The sequence below is a fragment of the Pipistrellus hanaki genome (genome assembly GCF_964339955.1).
Source record: "Pipistrellus hanaki genome assembly, chromosome: 8".
Classification (NCBI taxonomy): Eukaryota; Metazoa; Chordata; class Mammalia; order Chiroptera; family Vespertilionidae; genus Pipistrellus; species Pipistrellus hanaki.
The window spans coordinates 17,761,507-17,778,473 of record NC_140510.1 but is presented as its reverse complement, the minus strand read 5'-3'; the positions used below and the strand labels follow the sequence as shown (position 1 = coordinate 17,778,473).

Here is a 16,967-nt window from a genome sequence, read left to right as displayed (position 1 = left end):
TTATAATAACTATGTATGGTGCCAGATGGGTACTAAATTTATCGGAGTAATCATTTTGTAAGGTACCTAATGTCTAATCACTGAAGCACACCTGAAACTATTATTGTATATCAACTATAATTAAAAATAAAAATTTAAAAAAACACACAAAACTTCACTTTCCCACTGAATTAAATAGCACTTGACCTACCCCACAATAAAAAGCCACCTGTCCTATTTCTTCTCATTCCCACCAAGTCTCCAAATCCTTTTCTTAATTTTTGATTTTCTACTTCACCCAAAGGTGGTCCAAGTAAGAGTGCCCAGTGATGGGTTTAGTGTTGGCCAAAGAGAAGGAAACAAAAGAGGATGATTCCCTGGGAACTTCAGTTTCCTGCTGCTGCTCCTCCAGCCTTCTACCATTGCTCACCACTGTGAGAGGATCTATCCTGCTGTTCACATCAATATCCTTACCATGCCCAACTCCTTCAAGAATAATCAGGCCCTAACTGGTTTGGTTCAGTGGATAAGAGCATTGGCCTGCAGACTGAAGGGTGCCAGGTTTGATTCTGGTCAAAGGCATGTACCTTGGTTGCAGGCACATCCTCAGTAGGCAGTGTGCAGGAGGCAACTGATCAATGTTTCTTTCTCATCGATGTTTCTAACTCTCTATCCCTCTCCCTTCCTCTCTGTAAAAAAATCCTATCTAACAAAAGAGTGATATGCAAATTGACCATCATTCCAACACACAAGATAGCCACCCCCATGTGGTCAAAGATGGCTGCCTCCATGTGGACACAAGATGGCTGCCACAAGATGGCCAGCAGGGGAGGGCAGTTGGGAGGGATCAGGACTGCAAAGGAGGGCAGTTGGGGGCAACCAGGCCTGCAGGGGAGGACAGGTAGGGGAGACCAAGCCTACAGGGGTAAGCAGCTGGGGGTGACCAGGCCTGCACAGAAAGATAGCTAGGGGTGAACTGGTTGGCAGGAGAGAGCAGTTAGTGGTGATCAGGTGGGAAGGGAAGGGCAGTTAGGGGCAATCAGGCCAGCAGGGGAGCAGTTAGGCATCCGTCAGGCTGGCAGGGGAGTGGTTAGGAGGTGATCAGGCAGGCAGGCAAGCGAGTGGTTGGGAGCCAGCAGTCCTGGATTGTGAGAGGGATGTCCCACATTGGAGAGGGTTCAGGCTGGGCTGAGGGACACATACCCATCCTGTGCACGAATTTTGTGCACCGGATCTCTAGTCAATAAAATAAAAAAAAGAACAATCAGAATCTAGGTTTTTCTGAAATAAAGCTGATTTTTAAAAATATATTTTTTATTTATTTAATTTTAAATATATTTTATTGATTTCAGAGTGGGAGAGACAGATAGACCCATCAATGATGAGAGAGAATCATTGATCAGCTGCCTAATGCATGCCCCCCATTGGGGATTGAGCCATAACCTTGTCATGTGCCTTTGACCGGAATCAAACCTGGGACCCTTCAGTCCGCAGGCTGATGCTTTATCCACTGAGCCAAACTGGCTAGGGCATGAAGCTGATTTTTATAGAGTCCTGAACAAACCCAAATACCCAATGTCAGCAATCATGTGGAACCTTGTTTCTCCATAGGATCTATGTGAAACAAGAAAATGTCAAGTCTAAGGAATTTTTCTTTTTGTTTTTTAATTTTTCATTGTATGAGTATTTTTATTTTTTAAAAATATATTTTTTATTGCTTTCAGAAAGGAAGGGAGAGAGAGAGAAGCATCAATGATGAGAGAGGATCACTGATTGGCTGCCTCCTGCACGCCCCTTACTAGGGATAAAATCCCCAACCCAGCCATGTACCCTTGACTGGTGAAGGCCGATCCTCTATCCACTGAGCCAAACCAGCTAGGGCTAAGGGATTTTTCTTAATGTTCATATAACACTAAGTGGTTTTAAGTCAAGATTAAAAAAAAATAAAATCCTATTTATCTGTTTAACTCATATAACTTTTAAGAATCATAGTAAATTGCCAGTACCGGTTTGGCTCAGTGGATGGAGCGTCGGCCTGCAGACTGGGGGGTCCCGGGTTCGATTCCGGTTGGGGGGGGTGAGCCTTGGTTGTGGGCGCATCCCCGGTAGGGGGTGTGCAGGAGGCAGCTGATTGATGTTTCTCTCCCATCAATGTTTCTAGCTATCTTTCTCTCTTCCTCTCTGTAAAAACTCAATAAAATATATATTTTTTAAATCATAGTAAAAAAAACTATGATTTACTATTTACTAAATCATTGAAGTATTAAACTAGAAACCAATAGCCAGACATTTGTATTTGATTATCAGACCAACCAATAACATGTGACATTTAGTAGACACCCACTTATGCAGAACCCAGGCTCAGTACATAGTCATAAAATTAGCAGAAATTCTTGCCTATCTGAAACTTATTATCCTATGGCATAGAGAAAGAAAGGCAAAAGTGACAGATGGAAACACTTCTATTACAAAATGCCAATGAAGCCCTAGCTGGTTTTGCTCAGTGGTTAGTGTGTCAGCCCATGGACTAAAGGGTCCCAGGTTCAATTCCAGTCAAGGGCACATACCTCAGTTGCAGGCTGGATCCCCAGCTCTGGGTGAGGCAACCAACTGATATCTTTCTCTCTCTCCCTATCCCTTCCACTCTGTCTTAAAAAAAAAAAAAAAAAAAAATCAGTGGAAAATGTCCTCAGGTGAGGACTAATAAAAAACAAAACTAACAAAAAAACCCACAAAATGCAAACAAAAAAGATTCTTTGAATGGTCAGACCTAAAGCTGACTCATGACTTCAGAGATACAGAAGAACTTTACTTCCAGAATTGATCTTTCTGGATACAAACAAGTAGGTCAGGTAATAAAAAAGTTTTCAACCCAGAATTCTTAAACTTCATTTGTACAATTTTAGCTTTTACTCAAATTAGAAAATAACTGAAAACCACTGTCTTTTTAATAAACTACTATTTGCAAAATTAAAAGCAAACCTTTCCACTTTGACAGTGAGGTCCTCCGAGGGTCTTGGATTTGAATATCCGCTAGCCTCCTGAGATGAAGTGGCATGGTCTGATTTTTCTCCTCCTTATTTATTAAATACAAAGAAGTAAGAAAAATATTTTATTTAATGCCGATTTTTAAATGGTATACATTTTTTTTTTTGGTTACAACATTTCTTAATCTGGTGTCTTAAACAATACATATTTTTGCTAAGAATGGAGAAGATAAAAAAAAAATGAGCTATTACTAATTCTGAAGTATGGATATGAATACAATCTCATATAATAAAAGGCTAATATACAAATCGACCGAACAGCGAAAGAACTGGTTGCTGTGACGCGCATTGACCACAAGGGGGCAGATGCTCAATGCAGGAGCTGCCCCCTGGTAGTCAGTGCACTCCCACAGAGGGAACCCCACTCAGCCAGAAGCTGGGGTCATGGCTGGTGATCGCAGCGGGGCAATTGGAAACCCCCCAAGGCTCCCAGACTACAAGGCACAAGCCAGGCTGAGGGAAACCCCCCACTACCAAGTGCACAGATTTTGTGCACCGGGCCTCTAGTCCCATTTAATAAAAGAGTGATATGCAAATTGACTGTGCCTCTACCAGCCAATCAGGAGTATGCAAATTAATCCAACCAAGATGGCTGTGGCCATGGAGTGAGCAGGAGGCTTGGGTTTCCCCGGCAATGGAGAAAGCCAAGTTTCCCACACATCCTGGCGGGCCAAGGCCTCCACTCAAGGCTACAAAGTTTCAATCATAGAAGATAAATAAATCCCAGATACCAGGGCCTCCGCTTGGGTCGCCAGGGGGCGTGGCTGGCCTGCAAACCACCACAAGCCCCTCGCCCAGGCCACCCCATGCCCCAAGGGAACCCCCACCTTGATCTGGGACACCCTTCAGGGCAAACCAGCCGGCCCCCACCCATGCACCAGGCCTCTATCATATCTAATAAAAGAGTAATATGCAAATTGACCATTATTCCAACACACAAGATGGCCGCCACAAGATGGCCAGCAGGGGAGGGCAGTTGTAGGCAATCAGGCCAGCAGGGAGGGCAGTGTAAAGGTGACTAGGCCAGCAGAGGAAGGAAGTTGGGGGCGACTGAGCCTACAAGGAAAAGCAGCTGGGGGGGAGGGGGAGACCCAGGTTTGCAGGGGAGAGCAGTTGGGGGTGACCAGGACTTCAGGGGAAGGCAGTTAGGGGCAATCAGGCTGGCATGGGAGTGGTTAGGGGGTGATCAGGCTGGTAGGCAGAAGCGGTTAGGGGCAACGAGGAAGGCAGCAGGTGAGCAGTTGGGAGCCAACAGTCCTGGATTGTGAGAGGGATGTCAGTAGGATCGGGCCTAAAAGGGCAGTCGGACTTCCCTCGGGGTCCCAGATTGGAGAGGGTGCAGGCTGGGCTGAAGCACACACACAGGTGAGGATTAACAAAATTGGATGTTTCTTTCTCTCTCTCCCTTCTGCTCTGAAATCAATATAAAAAAAAAATAAAATGGAGTGAAGGTGTACTTTTACTATATCAAAATGTACACTGAAAATTACCTGTTGCGCAATCTGACTTTTTATCAGAAGTGGCTGGTGTCTCAGAAAGTTCTACATTTCTTGATTGAGAGTTTTCAGAAGTACTGTTAGGATCAAATGAGGTGGAAGGAGTAGAGTGTGAATTTTCTGACTGGCTGCCATTTGCCTCTGATGTTTCACCTTTTAACGAGTGCATCTAGAGAGAAAACACATTGAAATTTAAGTTAACAGATAAAAATCTAAATTTACCATGGCAGATGAGACAATAGTAAGTCAAAGTATATATTTCTAAGTAGATAAATCTAAAATATATAATCCTATTATAAACATGAAATAATCTTGCTATGAAATTCTACTATAAACTGACAAGAGCATAAAAAGATTTTAAAAGTAAAATGTTGCTTTTCCTTCAAATCACAATTCAAAGGAAGAAGTTACAAGCTATTTTAGTCATTTTCTTAAAGTGGATACAAATGAGATATTGAGTAAGGTCCTTAAAATATACCAAGCAATATACTGCTAGATATCTTAATGTGACAGGAACTCTCTTGCAACAAAGAGTGCTATGCATTATGGGACTAGGTGAGGGGGAAAAAGAGAAGGGGAAACAAGACGTCACTTAAGTATTAGGTACAGGCACCTCTAACTTCATAATACTATTTTCAAAACCAGTCCAGAAAGAGTATGTACTACCTTTCCAATTTAATGGCATGGCAGGTCCCTGAATATACAGAGCACTTGCAAAAATAATCCAGTGTCAAGTTCCTGGCTAATCATTTTCATATGTTTTTACAAAGAGCAATTATGTTCCTTCTTACCTGCCGGACTTTGTGAATTCTGGTAACAAGTTCATCTGCAGAAATACTTCCTGCTATTACTTCCAACGGAATTCCACTGTCTCCAATAAAGAAACTGGATGGAACACACACTACAGGATCTGTACAGTTTAATTAAGTCTTAACAATTCATGGAAAACCAGGGAATAATTTTATGAAACACTACTGATAACAAAGCAAAACATCTTTGTGAATTCCATAAAATAACCAGCTAACATGTTTACAAAATAATTTCAATTACTGCATGTGACATGGGAATTGATTTATGATTTATTTGTATTACATATCTGAGTGGAGAACATCTACTACATTCCCCTCTATAACTTTTATATCTATATTGCCTCTTGCCAACTACTTCTAACATGGCATCCATACTGCTCCATACTATTTTTTAGATGCTTGCAATAAACTCCCTATGATTCCATTTGCTACACTGTACTGTCTCAAAGGACACTTAGTAATATAAAGTTCCATCCTATATAATAAGAGGCTAATATGCCAATTGTTCCCTTGACTGGGAGTTTGACCGGGAGTTCGACCAGGGGTCAGGGCCGGCTGGCAAACCGCCCATGGCCTCTCCCCCAAGCCAGCCCCATCTGTGCCTGAATTTGTGCACCAGGCCTCTAGTTCAGCGTTTTTCAACGCTGTTCCGCGGCACGATGTTGCCTGGTGTGCTGTAGGTGCAGACAAGACAAGAATTTTATAATTTTTCACTATTTTGTTTACTTAATATTTCATAATAAAGTAATTATAAAATACTTTCTTTGTGTTTATTTGATTCCTATTCAAGAGAATTACTTTATATATAGTCAATATAGGCACAGAGTTAAATTTTTTAACATTTTCTAATGGTGGTGTGCCTCGTGATTTTTTTCATGAAACAAGTGTGCCTTTGCCCAAAAAAGGTTGAAAAACACTGCTCTAGTTAACAAGGCATAAGTTTGTAAGTAAAAATGAGTAACTTATAAATTTCATGAAATAAAGGAAAAAAAGGTAAATCCTCAAGCAAATATGTAAAACCGATTCTTTGTTGAAAGGATACAGATTTGTGAAAATTGTAGGCAGGCTTCACTGTAAAAAAAACAAAATCAAACAGAAAAATCACTAGATGAATATATGTTTCCCAAATACTAAACTGCTTTTATAAAAATTTACTATACTATTAGTTCCTTAAAAAAAAAGAAATATAATGCCTCAAAAACAAAAAAATATATACATTAAAATGATAAGATTCTTTTTAAAAAAAAACTATTACAGCTCAATAAATATATAGTTCAGTAATATTTGAAACAGACTACACTATAATTTGCTTTATGCAGTTTGTTAATACTGAAAATTTTAAATAAAGTTTCTAAACTTAGAGGTTAATTTCTGAAATTTTTAATTTTGATAGTAACTGTCAAACATTATTCATTCTGATATTATTAATATCAAAACCACATTGCAATTGCTAATGAATTGTTTCCAGTAATTGATGGCTACTGCTATCATCATAAAAGAGAAATAACAGGGCACTGTGCTCTTTTGTAAGCTGCTTCTAATGGAAGACATACTATCATCTATGAAGTAATCTTGAAGGGGGAAAAAAATCTAACCTGAATCCAACTGTCAGAGGAAAAGAGGACAGAGGAACAAACCAAATGACACAACAGAGCTGCAATCAACAAAATCCATACTGGAGGAAACTATGGTATTTTCAAAAAATAAATTGCAAAGAAAAAGACAGAAAGAGATATAGAGGGGAAGCTGCTACACTAAGAGACTTAAGACATGACAATGTGTGAAACTTGATGGATCCTAAACCAAACTGCAACAAATTAAATTAATACTAAAACTGTGACTCTGATGAGATAATTACAAATTTGAGCACTGGGTGGATATCTAATATTAAAGAATTATTATTTTCTTTTTGAAGTATTCTAATTGTATCAAAAAATTAAGAATCCTTATCTTTCAAAGACATACTGAAATATTTATATATGAAGTTATATAACTGAGATTTGTTTCAAAATTATATAGGATAAGTGGAAATGGATAGGGGTTTACATGATATAAGACTGATCAAGAGTTGACAATTACTGAAGCGGGAGACAGTATATGGGGGTTTATTAACACTCTTCAGTCACTTATATGTTTGAAATTTTCTGTAATTAAAAAAAATTTTTTAAGGGGGGAAAGGGATATATTAAATAAAAGATTTGTGGATAGTAGGTACTATGAGGGACCTATAAATGCACTTATTCCTGTTGAACATCTCCTGCCTGGCCCTACCCAGCTGTTGTGGCTCAGTGGTTGAGCATCGACAAATGAACCAGGAGGTCACAGTTTAATCCCCAGGTTGCAGAGTCAATCCCCAGGAGAGGCCATGCACGAGGCAGCCATCAATGATTCTTCTCATCATTTGTTTCTCTCTCTCTCTCCCTCTTCCTCTCTGAAATCAATAAATATTTTTTTTAAAAAAATTAATTCCATTCCAAAAAATAGAATTCAGAAGAATGGTAAGCCTTTAAGAGATATTCAATAGATGATTTAGTTACTTCCAAGTTCTTAGAAGCTGAGGCTCAGTTATTTTTGTATTGCTGTTTAGTAGACTAGGAGAACTTAAGTTTTCAGCAAGATATAATGATGAATTTGGAAAACAGCAATCCAAATTTAATAGCCTAATATGCCTTAGATAAAAAACAACGTTCTTATAGTCTAAAAGCATCACCATAATCACAACCAAAGACTACAGTTGAAATTTAAAAAAAAAAATAAAAAATTAGGGCATACAGGAGGTAGCCAATTGAGATTTCTCTCATCAATGTTTCTCTCTATCCCTCTCCCTTTCTCTCTCTAAAAAACCAATAAAAGCATTTTTTTAAAAACCCCAAAAGATTAAAACATTAAGCAAACCTTTTGGTATCGATTTTAATAGCAACAAAACTGTTTGAAGATGCTTCTGTCACTTTCTCATCTTCCCAACTTGCAGCCATCTGTGTAGACTGCTCATCATCACCTAGAAAACATTTCAAGGATTCTTATTATATAAAGCCAATATCTGCTGATTCGTTTTTCCTGGAAATCTGAAATTGCAAATAAAATATAATACAACTATTTGTTTTCTACCAAATTTGAAAACTGAATTTTTCCATTAAATGAAAAGTATGAAAAGTATGACTATGCATTGTTAATAAAAAGCAATAAAAAGCACAATATTGCCATTTTGTATCCACAATAATTACAAACCATGGGTACAAATGTAGTGACTGACTATTTTGGCTTTTCAACAGGATTTTAGATATAAATGTACTCCTCCTTTATGAAGCACCTTTCTGTTGAGTTCAATATCCTCCACAATATTTATTCTCCAGAATTCCTCCAAGGTAGATAGAGGCAGGTACAAGTCTGTTTGTAGTCTTGGACTTGCTTTTTCTTATAGGTATGCTAATCATAAAAGTTATGCTGACCCAAAACTAATCTATGGTGGAAGTGCTAGGAAAATAACATGAAGAAATCTTCTGGGCTGCTGAAAATGTGTGTATCTTACCTGGATGACAGTTACACAAGTGTACTCATATGAAAAACTTCATCAAGCTGTTTCACTTAATGTATCTCACCTAATATACCATATGTTATGCCCCAATGACAAAATTTTAGAACTTACACCTATCAAGAGATTATTTCCATTTCTGTTAACATAACCACTTATGGCTGGACAGAAGGAAACTTACCTGAGTAAGTCACAGAAAAATATTTCTGACATTAGCAGAGCTAAGCACTTTCTCAAAAGGTGAGCAACTTTTGCCAATTTACAGATTTAACAACAACAAAAAAAAAAAACAGACAAAAAAAATACACATTTCCAGGCTACATTTTTCATTTTACAAAAATGAGATCATTCTACACCTGCTGTTTTGTATGCTGCTTTCATCACCACCACCCAATTTGTTAGCCTTCCCCATCTCAGTTATCTGTTCATGCTAAGTCCATCCCTTCAGGTCTCAGGCTAAATCTTTAGTTACCATTGACTTCAGTTGATTCATCTCCAAATAGTTGACCCCTGAACAACACAGGGGTTAGGGGGCACAACCCCCTCTCCTCCCCGCCCACTCTCACCCCCCGCAGTCAAAAACCTACATATAACTTTTAACTCTGTTTATTTATTGAAAAAAGACCAGGTAGCCAAAACCGGTTTGGCTCAGTGGTAGAGCGTCGGTCTGCGGACTGAAGGGTCCCGGGTTCGATTCCGATCAAGGGCATGTACATTGGTTGCAGGCACATCCCCGGTAGGGGGTGTGCAGGAGGCAGCTGGTCGATGTTTCTCTCTCATCGACGTTTCTAGCTCTCTATCTCCCTTCCTCTCTGTAAAAAAATCAATGAAATATATTTTATAAAAAAAGAAAAAAGAAAAAAGACCAGGTATAAAGGGACCCATGCTGTTCAAGGGTCAACTATATATCCAGAATGTAATTATCTCTTACCACACTCATTGCTACCACCCTGACTTATGCTATCACATCTCACATAGATGATTGCGATACCCTCCTAATTGGTTTCCCTGCTCAGTCTATTCTTAACACAGCAACTTTCCTTAAACTTTCAGATCACATCAACCTCTGCTCCAAATCCTACAATATCTCCCTATTTTCCCTCAAAGTATAAGCCAAAGTCCTTACAAAAGTCCAGTTATCTCTGTCCTCACTTCCCTTTACCTTGTTGCTATTCCTTTCCTTCCTATTCCTCAAATCATGAAAGACAGCCTCATTTTAAGGTCTTGGTGCTAGATGGTTCCTCTGCCTGGAATGTTCTTCTCACAGTAGCTACACAGTTAACTATCCACTGCCCTAAGTTCTCGCTCTAATACCATCTTCTCAATAAAGCTTTCCCTAATCACCACTTTAATAAACTCAGACACCCTGCAGACTTTTCCAAAGGCTCTTTATTTCATGTGTGTTTTTTTCTGTAACATATATCACGTTTTAATAGAGCATGTTTTATACCTTGTTTACTGTTTATTCTCTGTATCTTCCATGAGAATGCAGGCTCCAGAAGGGCAAGGATAGTTTTCATTTTTACTTAATGATATGTAATAACACAAATGCCTACAACAAAACCTGGCATATGATAAGTAGGTGGAATATAACAGACTTTCAAAAACTATTTTGCAGAATATACAGGTAAGTTTTTGGTAAAGTATCTTGGATATTTACAATACTTGACTAATGCTGCACTTATGAGTATATTAGAGGCCCGGTGCATGAATTTGTACCTTGGTGGGGTCCCTCAGCCTGGCCTGCGGGGATCAGGCCGAAACTGGCTCTCCCACATCCCCAGAGGGGTCCTGGATTGCGAGAGGGCACAGGCCAGGCTGAGGGACCCCACTGGTGCACAATTGGGGCTGAGAAGGGACTGTCCGGCCCATCTCGCCCTGTCCCCATCGGCTGGAACTCATCAGCAAGCTAACCTACCGGTCAGAGCATCTGCCCCTGGTGGTCAGTGTGTGTCATAGCAACTAGTCCAATGACCAAATGAGCGGTAGGACACAGCATATATGATTTTGTGTGAGGATTAACTCAGGAATATCAGGAATGGGGCTTGAGAAATCTGGCCTTGGAAATAAAAACAGGGACTTTAATGTATCCACAGATACACACAAGATCAAAATGTTGAAGCACGATTTCTGAAGGAGCATAGATGGCGGACTGAAGCATTCTGCAGCAAGCTGGCCTTTGCACCAGGTGGGCCGGCTTCCAGCCCATCCAGCGCTTCTGCTGGTTCATGTTAGGAAGAACATTTTTCCTTGACTTTTAGGTGCTTTTATATTCATCTCGAAAAGAAAAAATTCTGAACTCAGGATTTGGCAAATACTTCTGTGTTGTCTGCTGGAGTGGCAGTCCTGCCTCTTCTATCCAACTGCTTTCTGTAATCTTGAAATGCAGATACCCCTCCTCTATACTTTACCTCTACAGTCTACAGAAGAACTGACATTTTCTTCTGCCAATTGCTTACTTGTAAATAAATTATTTTGCAAGCTGAAGGGTGATGTTTAATTTGAAACTGGTGCTTAGATGGTGATATTTGTGAATTCTTTACCTTTTTTTAAAAAAATTTTATTGATTTTTTACAGAGATGAAGAAAGAGGAATAGAGAGCTAGAAACATCAATGAGAGAGAAACATCGACCAGCTGCCTCTTGCACACCCCCTCCTGGGGATGTGCCCGCAACCAATGTACATGCCCTTGACCGGAATCAAACCTGGGACCTTTCAGTCCACAGGCCGACGCTCTACCACTGAGCCAAACCATTTTTGGCGATTCTTTACCTTTTATTCCCAGCAAGAAGACCATATAAATGGCAGGTGTGGGTGTGAAAAAACAAAAAATAAAAGACTGAAGCAGCAGATGGGGAAAAGTATCATTTGTCATGACATCATTTTGAGCACATCTTAAGGCACTGGGGGGGGGGGGGGGGAGAGACACTATGGGCTGTAGAGATATGTAAAACTCCAAATCAATGACATTCTCACTATAAACACTTCTTAGAGAAGACTGTGAGGCATGAGGGACTCTTTCATTCATTCTTTCATACATTCACTGTTTTATTCCACATTTATTGTGTGCTAGGTACTGAACTATAAACTAAATATAAAACAAACCCAGTCAGCTTGGTTCAGTGGTTGTTGACCTATGAACCAGGAAGTCAAGGTTCAATTTCCAGTCAGGGCACATGCCCGGGTTGAGGGCTTGATCCCCAATATGGTTGTGCAGAAAGCAGTCGATAATGATTCTCTCTCATCACTGATGTTTCTCTCTCTCTCTCTCCCTCTCCTTTCCTCTATGAAACCAATAAAAAATATTTAAATAAATAAGTAAAACAAATGAAACACTGTCTGCCCTCAGTGGAGATTAAAATCTAATGGTACAGAAAAAAAGTACTTGTTTAGAATAACTACAAATCTTATCCTATATAATAATAATAAAAGGCTAATATGCAAATTGTCCCCTTGACCAGGACTTGGACCAGGGGGCAGTACCATTTACTTAGAAGTAGCAGCACAATGGGGGAGAAAACAGAGGTTCAGGCAGTAAATATACTTTTAGGCTTGAGAATCCTATGAGGCATCCAAGGGGGATGTTAAGTAGGTAGCATGGATCTGCTACTTCTGAAGTTATGTTGTACCAGATGTCACCTCCCCACTAACAGCATCTGTCCATGACCCAGTCTAGTAGCAGCAGCAGCTGTTACTGAATGGAATTATTAATTGCCAATGAAAAATCTTTAATTTCTTAGTTTTAATTACATTATGAACTATGCCAAGAGGTTAGATGGGCCTACAATTTTAATAAGAAAATACTCTCTCCTTAGTAGTTAGTATCAGCAGTATCCAAAGTAAAGATACTTTAAAAATTTTTTTTATTGATTTCAGAGAAGGGAGGAGAGATAGAAACAGCAATGATGATAAAAATTATCAATTGGCTGCCTCCTGCATGCCCCCTACTGGAGATCAAGCACTCACAACTGGGCATGTGCCGTGACCGGGAATCAAACCATGACCTGGTTCAAGGGTTACTGCTCAACCACTGAACACCAGCCAGGCCAAAGTAAAGATACTTAAAGAAAACAATACAAACTCAGAAGCAAAGAACTGCAGACCCTAGTAGAGCCAGCAATTCCAACTTAGAAAACCTCCATCTATTTTAACCCAAAAAGGCAGTAAAGAGTACCTATCAATGAGATTTTAGCTCACTAGCAACACTAGTCAGTGAACTGACACCTCAGCTTCAGGATCCTTGTCAAATTATTCTACCTTCCCCAGAACAGAATCAAAATCTTTTTCATTTTTTAAAACAATTATTTGAGGCCCTAACCATTTTGGCTCAGTTGATAAGAGCATCAGCCTGCAGACTGAACAGTCCTGGGTTTGATTCCGGCCAGTGGCACAAGCCCGGGTTGTGGGCTCAGTCCCCAGTAGGGGCATGCAGGAGGCAGCCAATCAATGATTCTCTCTCATCATTGATGTTTCTATCTCTCTCTCCCTCTCCCTTCCTCTATGAAATTAATAAAAATACATTAAAAATATTTTATTTTTTAGATTTGAGTTGAGAGAGAGAGGAAGGAAGGAAGGGAGGAAAGGGGGAAAGAGAGGCAGAGAAAAAGAAACGCTGATTTGTTGTTCTACTTATTTATGCATTCATTGGTTGATTCTTGTATATGCCCTAATAGGAAATTGAACCTACAACCTTGGCCTATCATGGTAGGTTATTCTAACCAAATGAGCTATCTGGCCCAGGCCCAATTTTTCTTCTTTCAATTTACATAGTTATACTTTGAAAATCCCTGTTAATTTGTTAACTAGTAGCAATCTCTCCAGTCTCCTAACATCAATATTTTAATATTCTTTATTTCATCCATGAAAAATTCACTTACCAACTTGCCTAAAATGTTTCCCACTTTAGTTATATGAACCAAAGTTACCCTTAAGACCAGGGGTCCTCAAACTTTTTAAAGTGGGGGCCAGATCACGGTCCCTCAGAGAGCTGGAGGCCGGACTATATGAACTACTAATTCCTACTGTAACACCTTGGCTGCGCTCACTGCCCAAAAAACCTGGCGGGCCGGATCAGACTCCTCTGCGGGCCGCATGTGGCCCGCGGGCCGTAGTTTGAAGACCCCTGCTTAAGACCATTCCTTGCAGCTATAAAGATTTTTTTTTTTTAATTTTCTACCGAGTTAATGTATTATTGTTGAAGTCTCAGATCTAAGATAACCATAAATTCTGGCCATATGCTTCAGTTATGAACGAATATCTAGGCAGTGGTCGGCAAACCACATGAGGCTCTTTGGCCCCTTGAGTGCGGCTCTTTCACAAAACACCACATGCGGGTGCGCACGTACAGTGGGACTGAAACTTCGTGGCCCATGCACAGAAGTCGGCTTTCAGCTCTCAAAAGAAATTTCAATCATTGTACTGTTGATATTTGGCTCTGTTGACTAATGAGTTTGTCAACCACTGGTTTAGGCAGTTCCATGACAGTATTATCTACAAACTCCTAAAAGGACACTAATCTTACCTAAAATGGTAGAAAAGCCAAAGGTATTGTGAAAGGGTCAAGGGACAGACTCTGATAGATTGCTAACCATATTGCTGCAAATAGTTATCCACAGTTTCTGATACTCTAAAAACATAGAATACACGCTCATCAGTAAAAAGTTAATGGAAAAAGGAATATATACACACAAAGTCCCCGAAACCTATAACTTTATCTTACTATTATAATAATTAGCACTACTATTTCCAAATGGATTTTCAAATATTTGTTAATTAAATCTAGAAATATTTCTTTCAAATTAACTGATTAGCCCAAAAGTACCTTATAGGGGTGTCGAACTCAATCAGAGAAGGGGCCAAAATCTAAAATCCAGCCTAAATCGCGGGCCGAATGGTTTACTGAACAGTCATAAACTGACAATGTCATAAACTGACAGCGGAGTGCAGTGATGACAGCGCGGTGCGGGCCACATTGCAAGGCCTGGCGGGCTGGATTTGGCCCGCGGGCCTTGTGTTTGACATATGTGTTATAGGGGAACATTCAGACATCATCAATTGTGTTTTTTGCTTAAAACCATGACTACCATTTAATCCTAGATTTCCTAATTTCTACACCCATTTTAATAATCACAGCAAGTCTACAATTGTTCATTTTTTTCCTTAAGAAACAAACAACAAAAACCACTTCCTTTTTAAGCTGCTAAAAAAAATTTTGTCAAGACAATATGTAAATCCTTTCTGTGACCCTGGTGCAAGTATTTAACCACTGTGTACATAAGCTTCCTCATCTATAAAAGAAGATAATAAAGTCCAATTCAACCTACCACAAGAATCAATAGAGATTTTATGGAAAGAACACAACTTAAAATGTCATAAAACTATTATTGTACTCTTAATAAGCATGGTATCTTATCATTTCACTTTCCTATTTAATTTACTTTTTCCCCCTTACAGGATTACAGCTGGTATTTTATGTGAAATATAAACTGTGAAACAGCATAAGAGAATATGAACTACTCGAACTCTTCTAAATTAACAGCACTAGAGATTTACCTATAAATTTAGCATGACAAAACAATGATAAATTTCCAGCTTAATGTTAACTGCCAACTCGCATTTCACCAACTTGTTCTCATTGCAGTGCATAAAGCCACAGAACCATTATGTAGTCCCCCAAGAGTCATGAGTTAATAATGAGTAAAACATTATTGAACACAAACAGGTGAAATAATACACTTCACATGAACAGTAGCCACAAACACTGATTCGGCTCAATGTAATGAGAATCGGCAGTTCCCCAGAGGCATAGGTTTACTGTAAATCTAGAAGATTTCAGTAATAAAATAGGGGAGTCATAAAATACGGAGCACATTAACCCAGAGCAATCCGGGTAAATACACATTCTGGAAATTGTAGATATTAGACCAGAAAGATAACAAAACAAACAAAAGATAACAAAAAGAACCAGGAACAGAGCGCCTACTCCTCAACACCAGGTAAAAATAAATAAGCAAACAAATAGACTTGCAACAAAGCAATGATTCACATTAGACCTTCCCCACTATCATTTTTAAAAAAATCAAACCTATGTATACACAGCTCAACAGTTCGCGTTTGGGGGACCCAGGAACGCCCATAACCGTGACCACCAGGTGGTCTCCCTTTGTTGTTATCGATGACACAGCTTCTTCCCGACCGTCGGCAACTCATTGCCAACCCAGCTGCCTGCCCGGAGGCCTGGCCGTGGCCCCACCTCCACCAGGAACTACGCTCGGGTTAAGGCATCCGAAGTGGGTCCCCCGGGCCGAGAGCCCTAAGGGGGCGCGGGGAGGGGGGTCGTGTCTGTGCCCCCCCCCCCCCGGAGGCGGGCGAGATGCTGGGCGGGGAGCTCCGGGCCGGGCCGCTCGCGCCTCCTCGCCCCGGGCGGAGAGGGGCCGACGGGCTCCGCGCTCGGGGGCGAGGCCGGGAGGAGGCCTCCCGCCAGGGCCGTGGGGACCCACAGGCGGGGGTGGCGCTGAACGCCTAGGGCCGGGCAGCCCCAGAGCGGAGGCTGTGAACAAGGCCTGGAGTGGGAGGTAGGCCGGAGAGGTGTCCGGCCCTATTTCGGGCCCCCGCCCCCTTCACCTGCCACGAACACCACGAAGACCGCGCCGCTCCTCTTGGCCGACGCGATGGCGGCCGGAATGGCGCCCTGGAACCACAGCATCTCTCCAACTTGGGCCTCCGAGCTCGCTGGAAGTGTTGTCTTCGCGGCCGGGAGCTGGCCCCGCCCTCCCCTTCGCCGGACCCCGCGGCCCCGGCAGCCCCAGCTGGCCCGCCCCCCGCCTCCGGCTCCGCAGGGACGCGCACACGCAGCGGTCTTCTGGGACGCGCGCAAACGCGCGGGCCACGTGATGCCGCACGTCGCTGTTGGCATGGAGTCCCATTGCCTCGTCTGGTTGGCTAGTGGGCGCGTGCGCGCGCCCGCTAGGCCGTGGGCCCGGCAGTCCCGGAAGTGGGAGGAGCCCGCGGAAAGGGTGACTAAACAGCTACAGTTGTCGGCGGCGCCTACATGAGGCATGATGGGAATTGTAGTCTTCCTAGGCTTGTTCTCCTTCGGTGATTT

At 41.2% G+C, this 16,967-nt stretch overlaps 1 protein-coding gene across 1 annotated transcript in view; it reads right to left on the bottom strand.

Moving 5' to 3' along the window:
• Positions 1–16,726, bottom strand: part of UBXN4 (UBX domain protein 4) — a 35,564-nt gene extending 18,838 nt beyond the window's left edge. Inside the window, exons 1-6 of the mRNA XM_084892266.1 lie at positions 16,487–16,726; positions 8,227–8,329; positions 6,374–6,402; positions 5,314–5,432; positions 4,517–4,691; positions 2,962–3,055 (exon numbers count right to left, since the gene is read on the bottom strand). Of these exons, the coding sequence (XP_084748392.1) occupies positions 2,962–3,055; positions 4,517–4,691; positions 5,314–5,432; positions 6,374–6,402; positions 8,227–8,329; positions 16,487–16,568 (602 nt within the window). The 5' untranslated portion in view covers positions 16,569–16,726. The remainder of the gene's footprint in view (positions 1–2,961; positions 3,056–4,516; positions 4,692–5,313; positions 5,433–6,373; positions 6,403–8,226; positions 8,330–16,486) is intronic.
• Between the last annotated feature and the right edge of the window lie 241 nt (positions 16,727–16,967).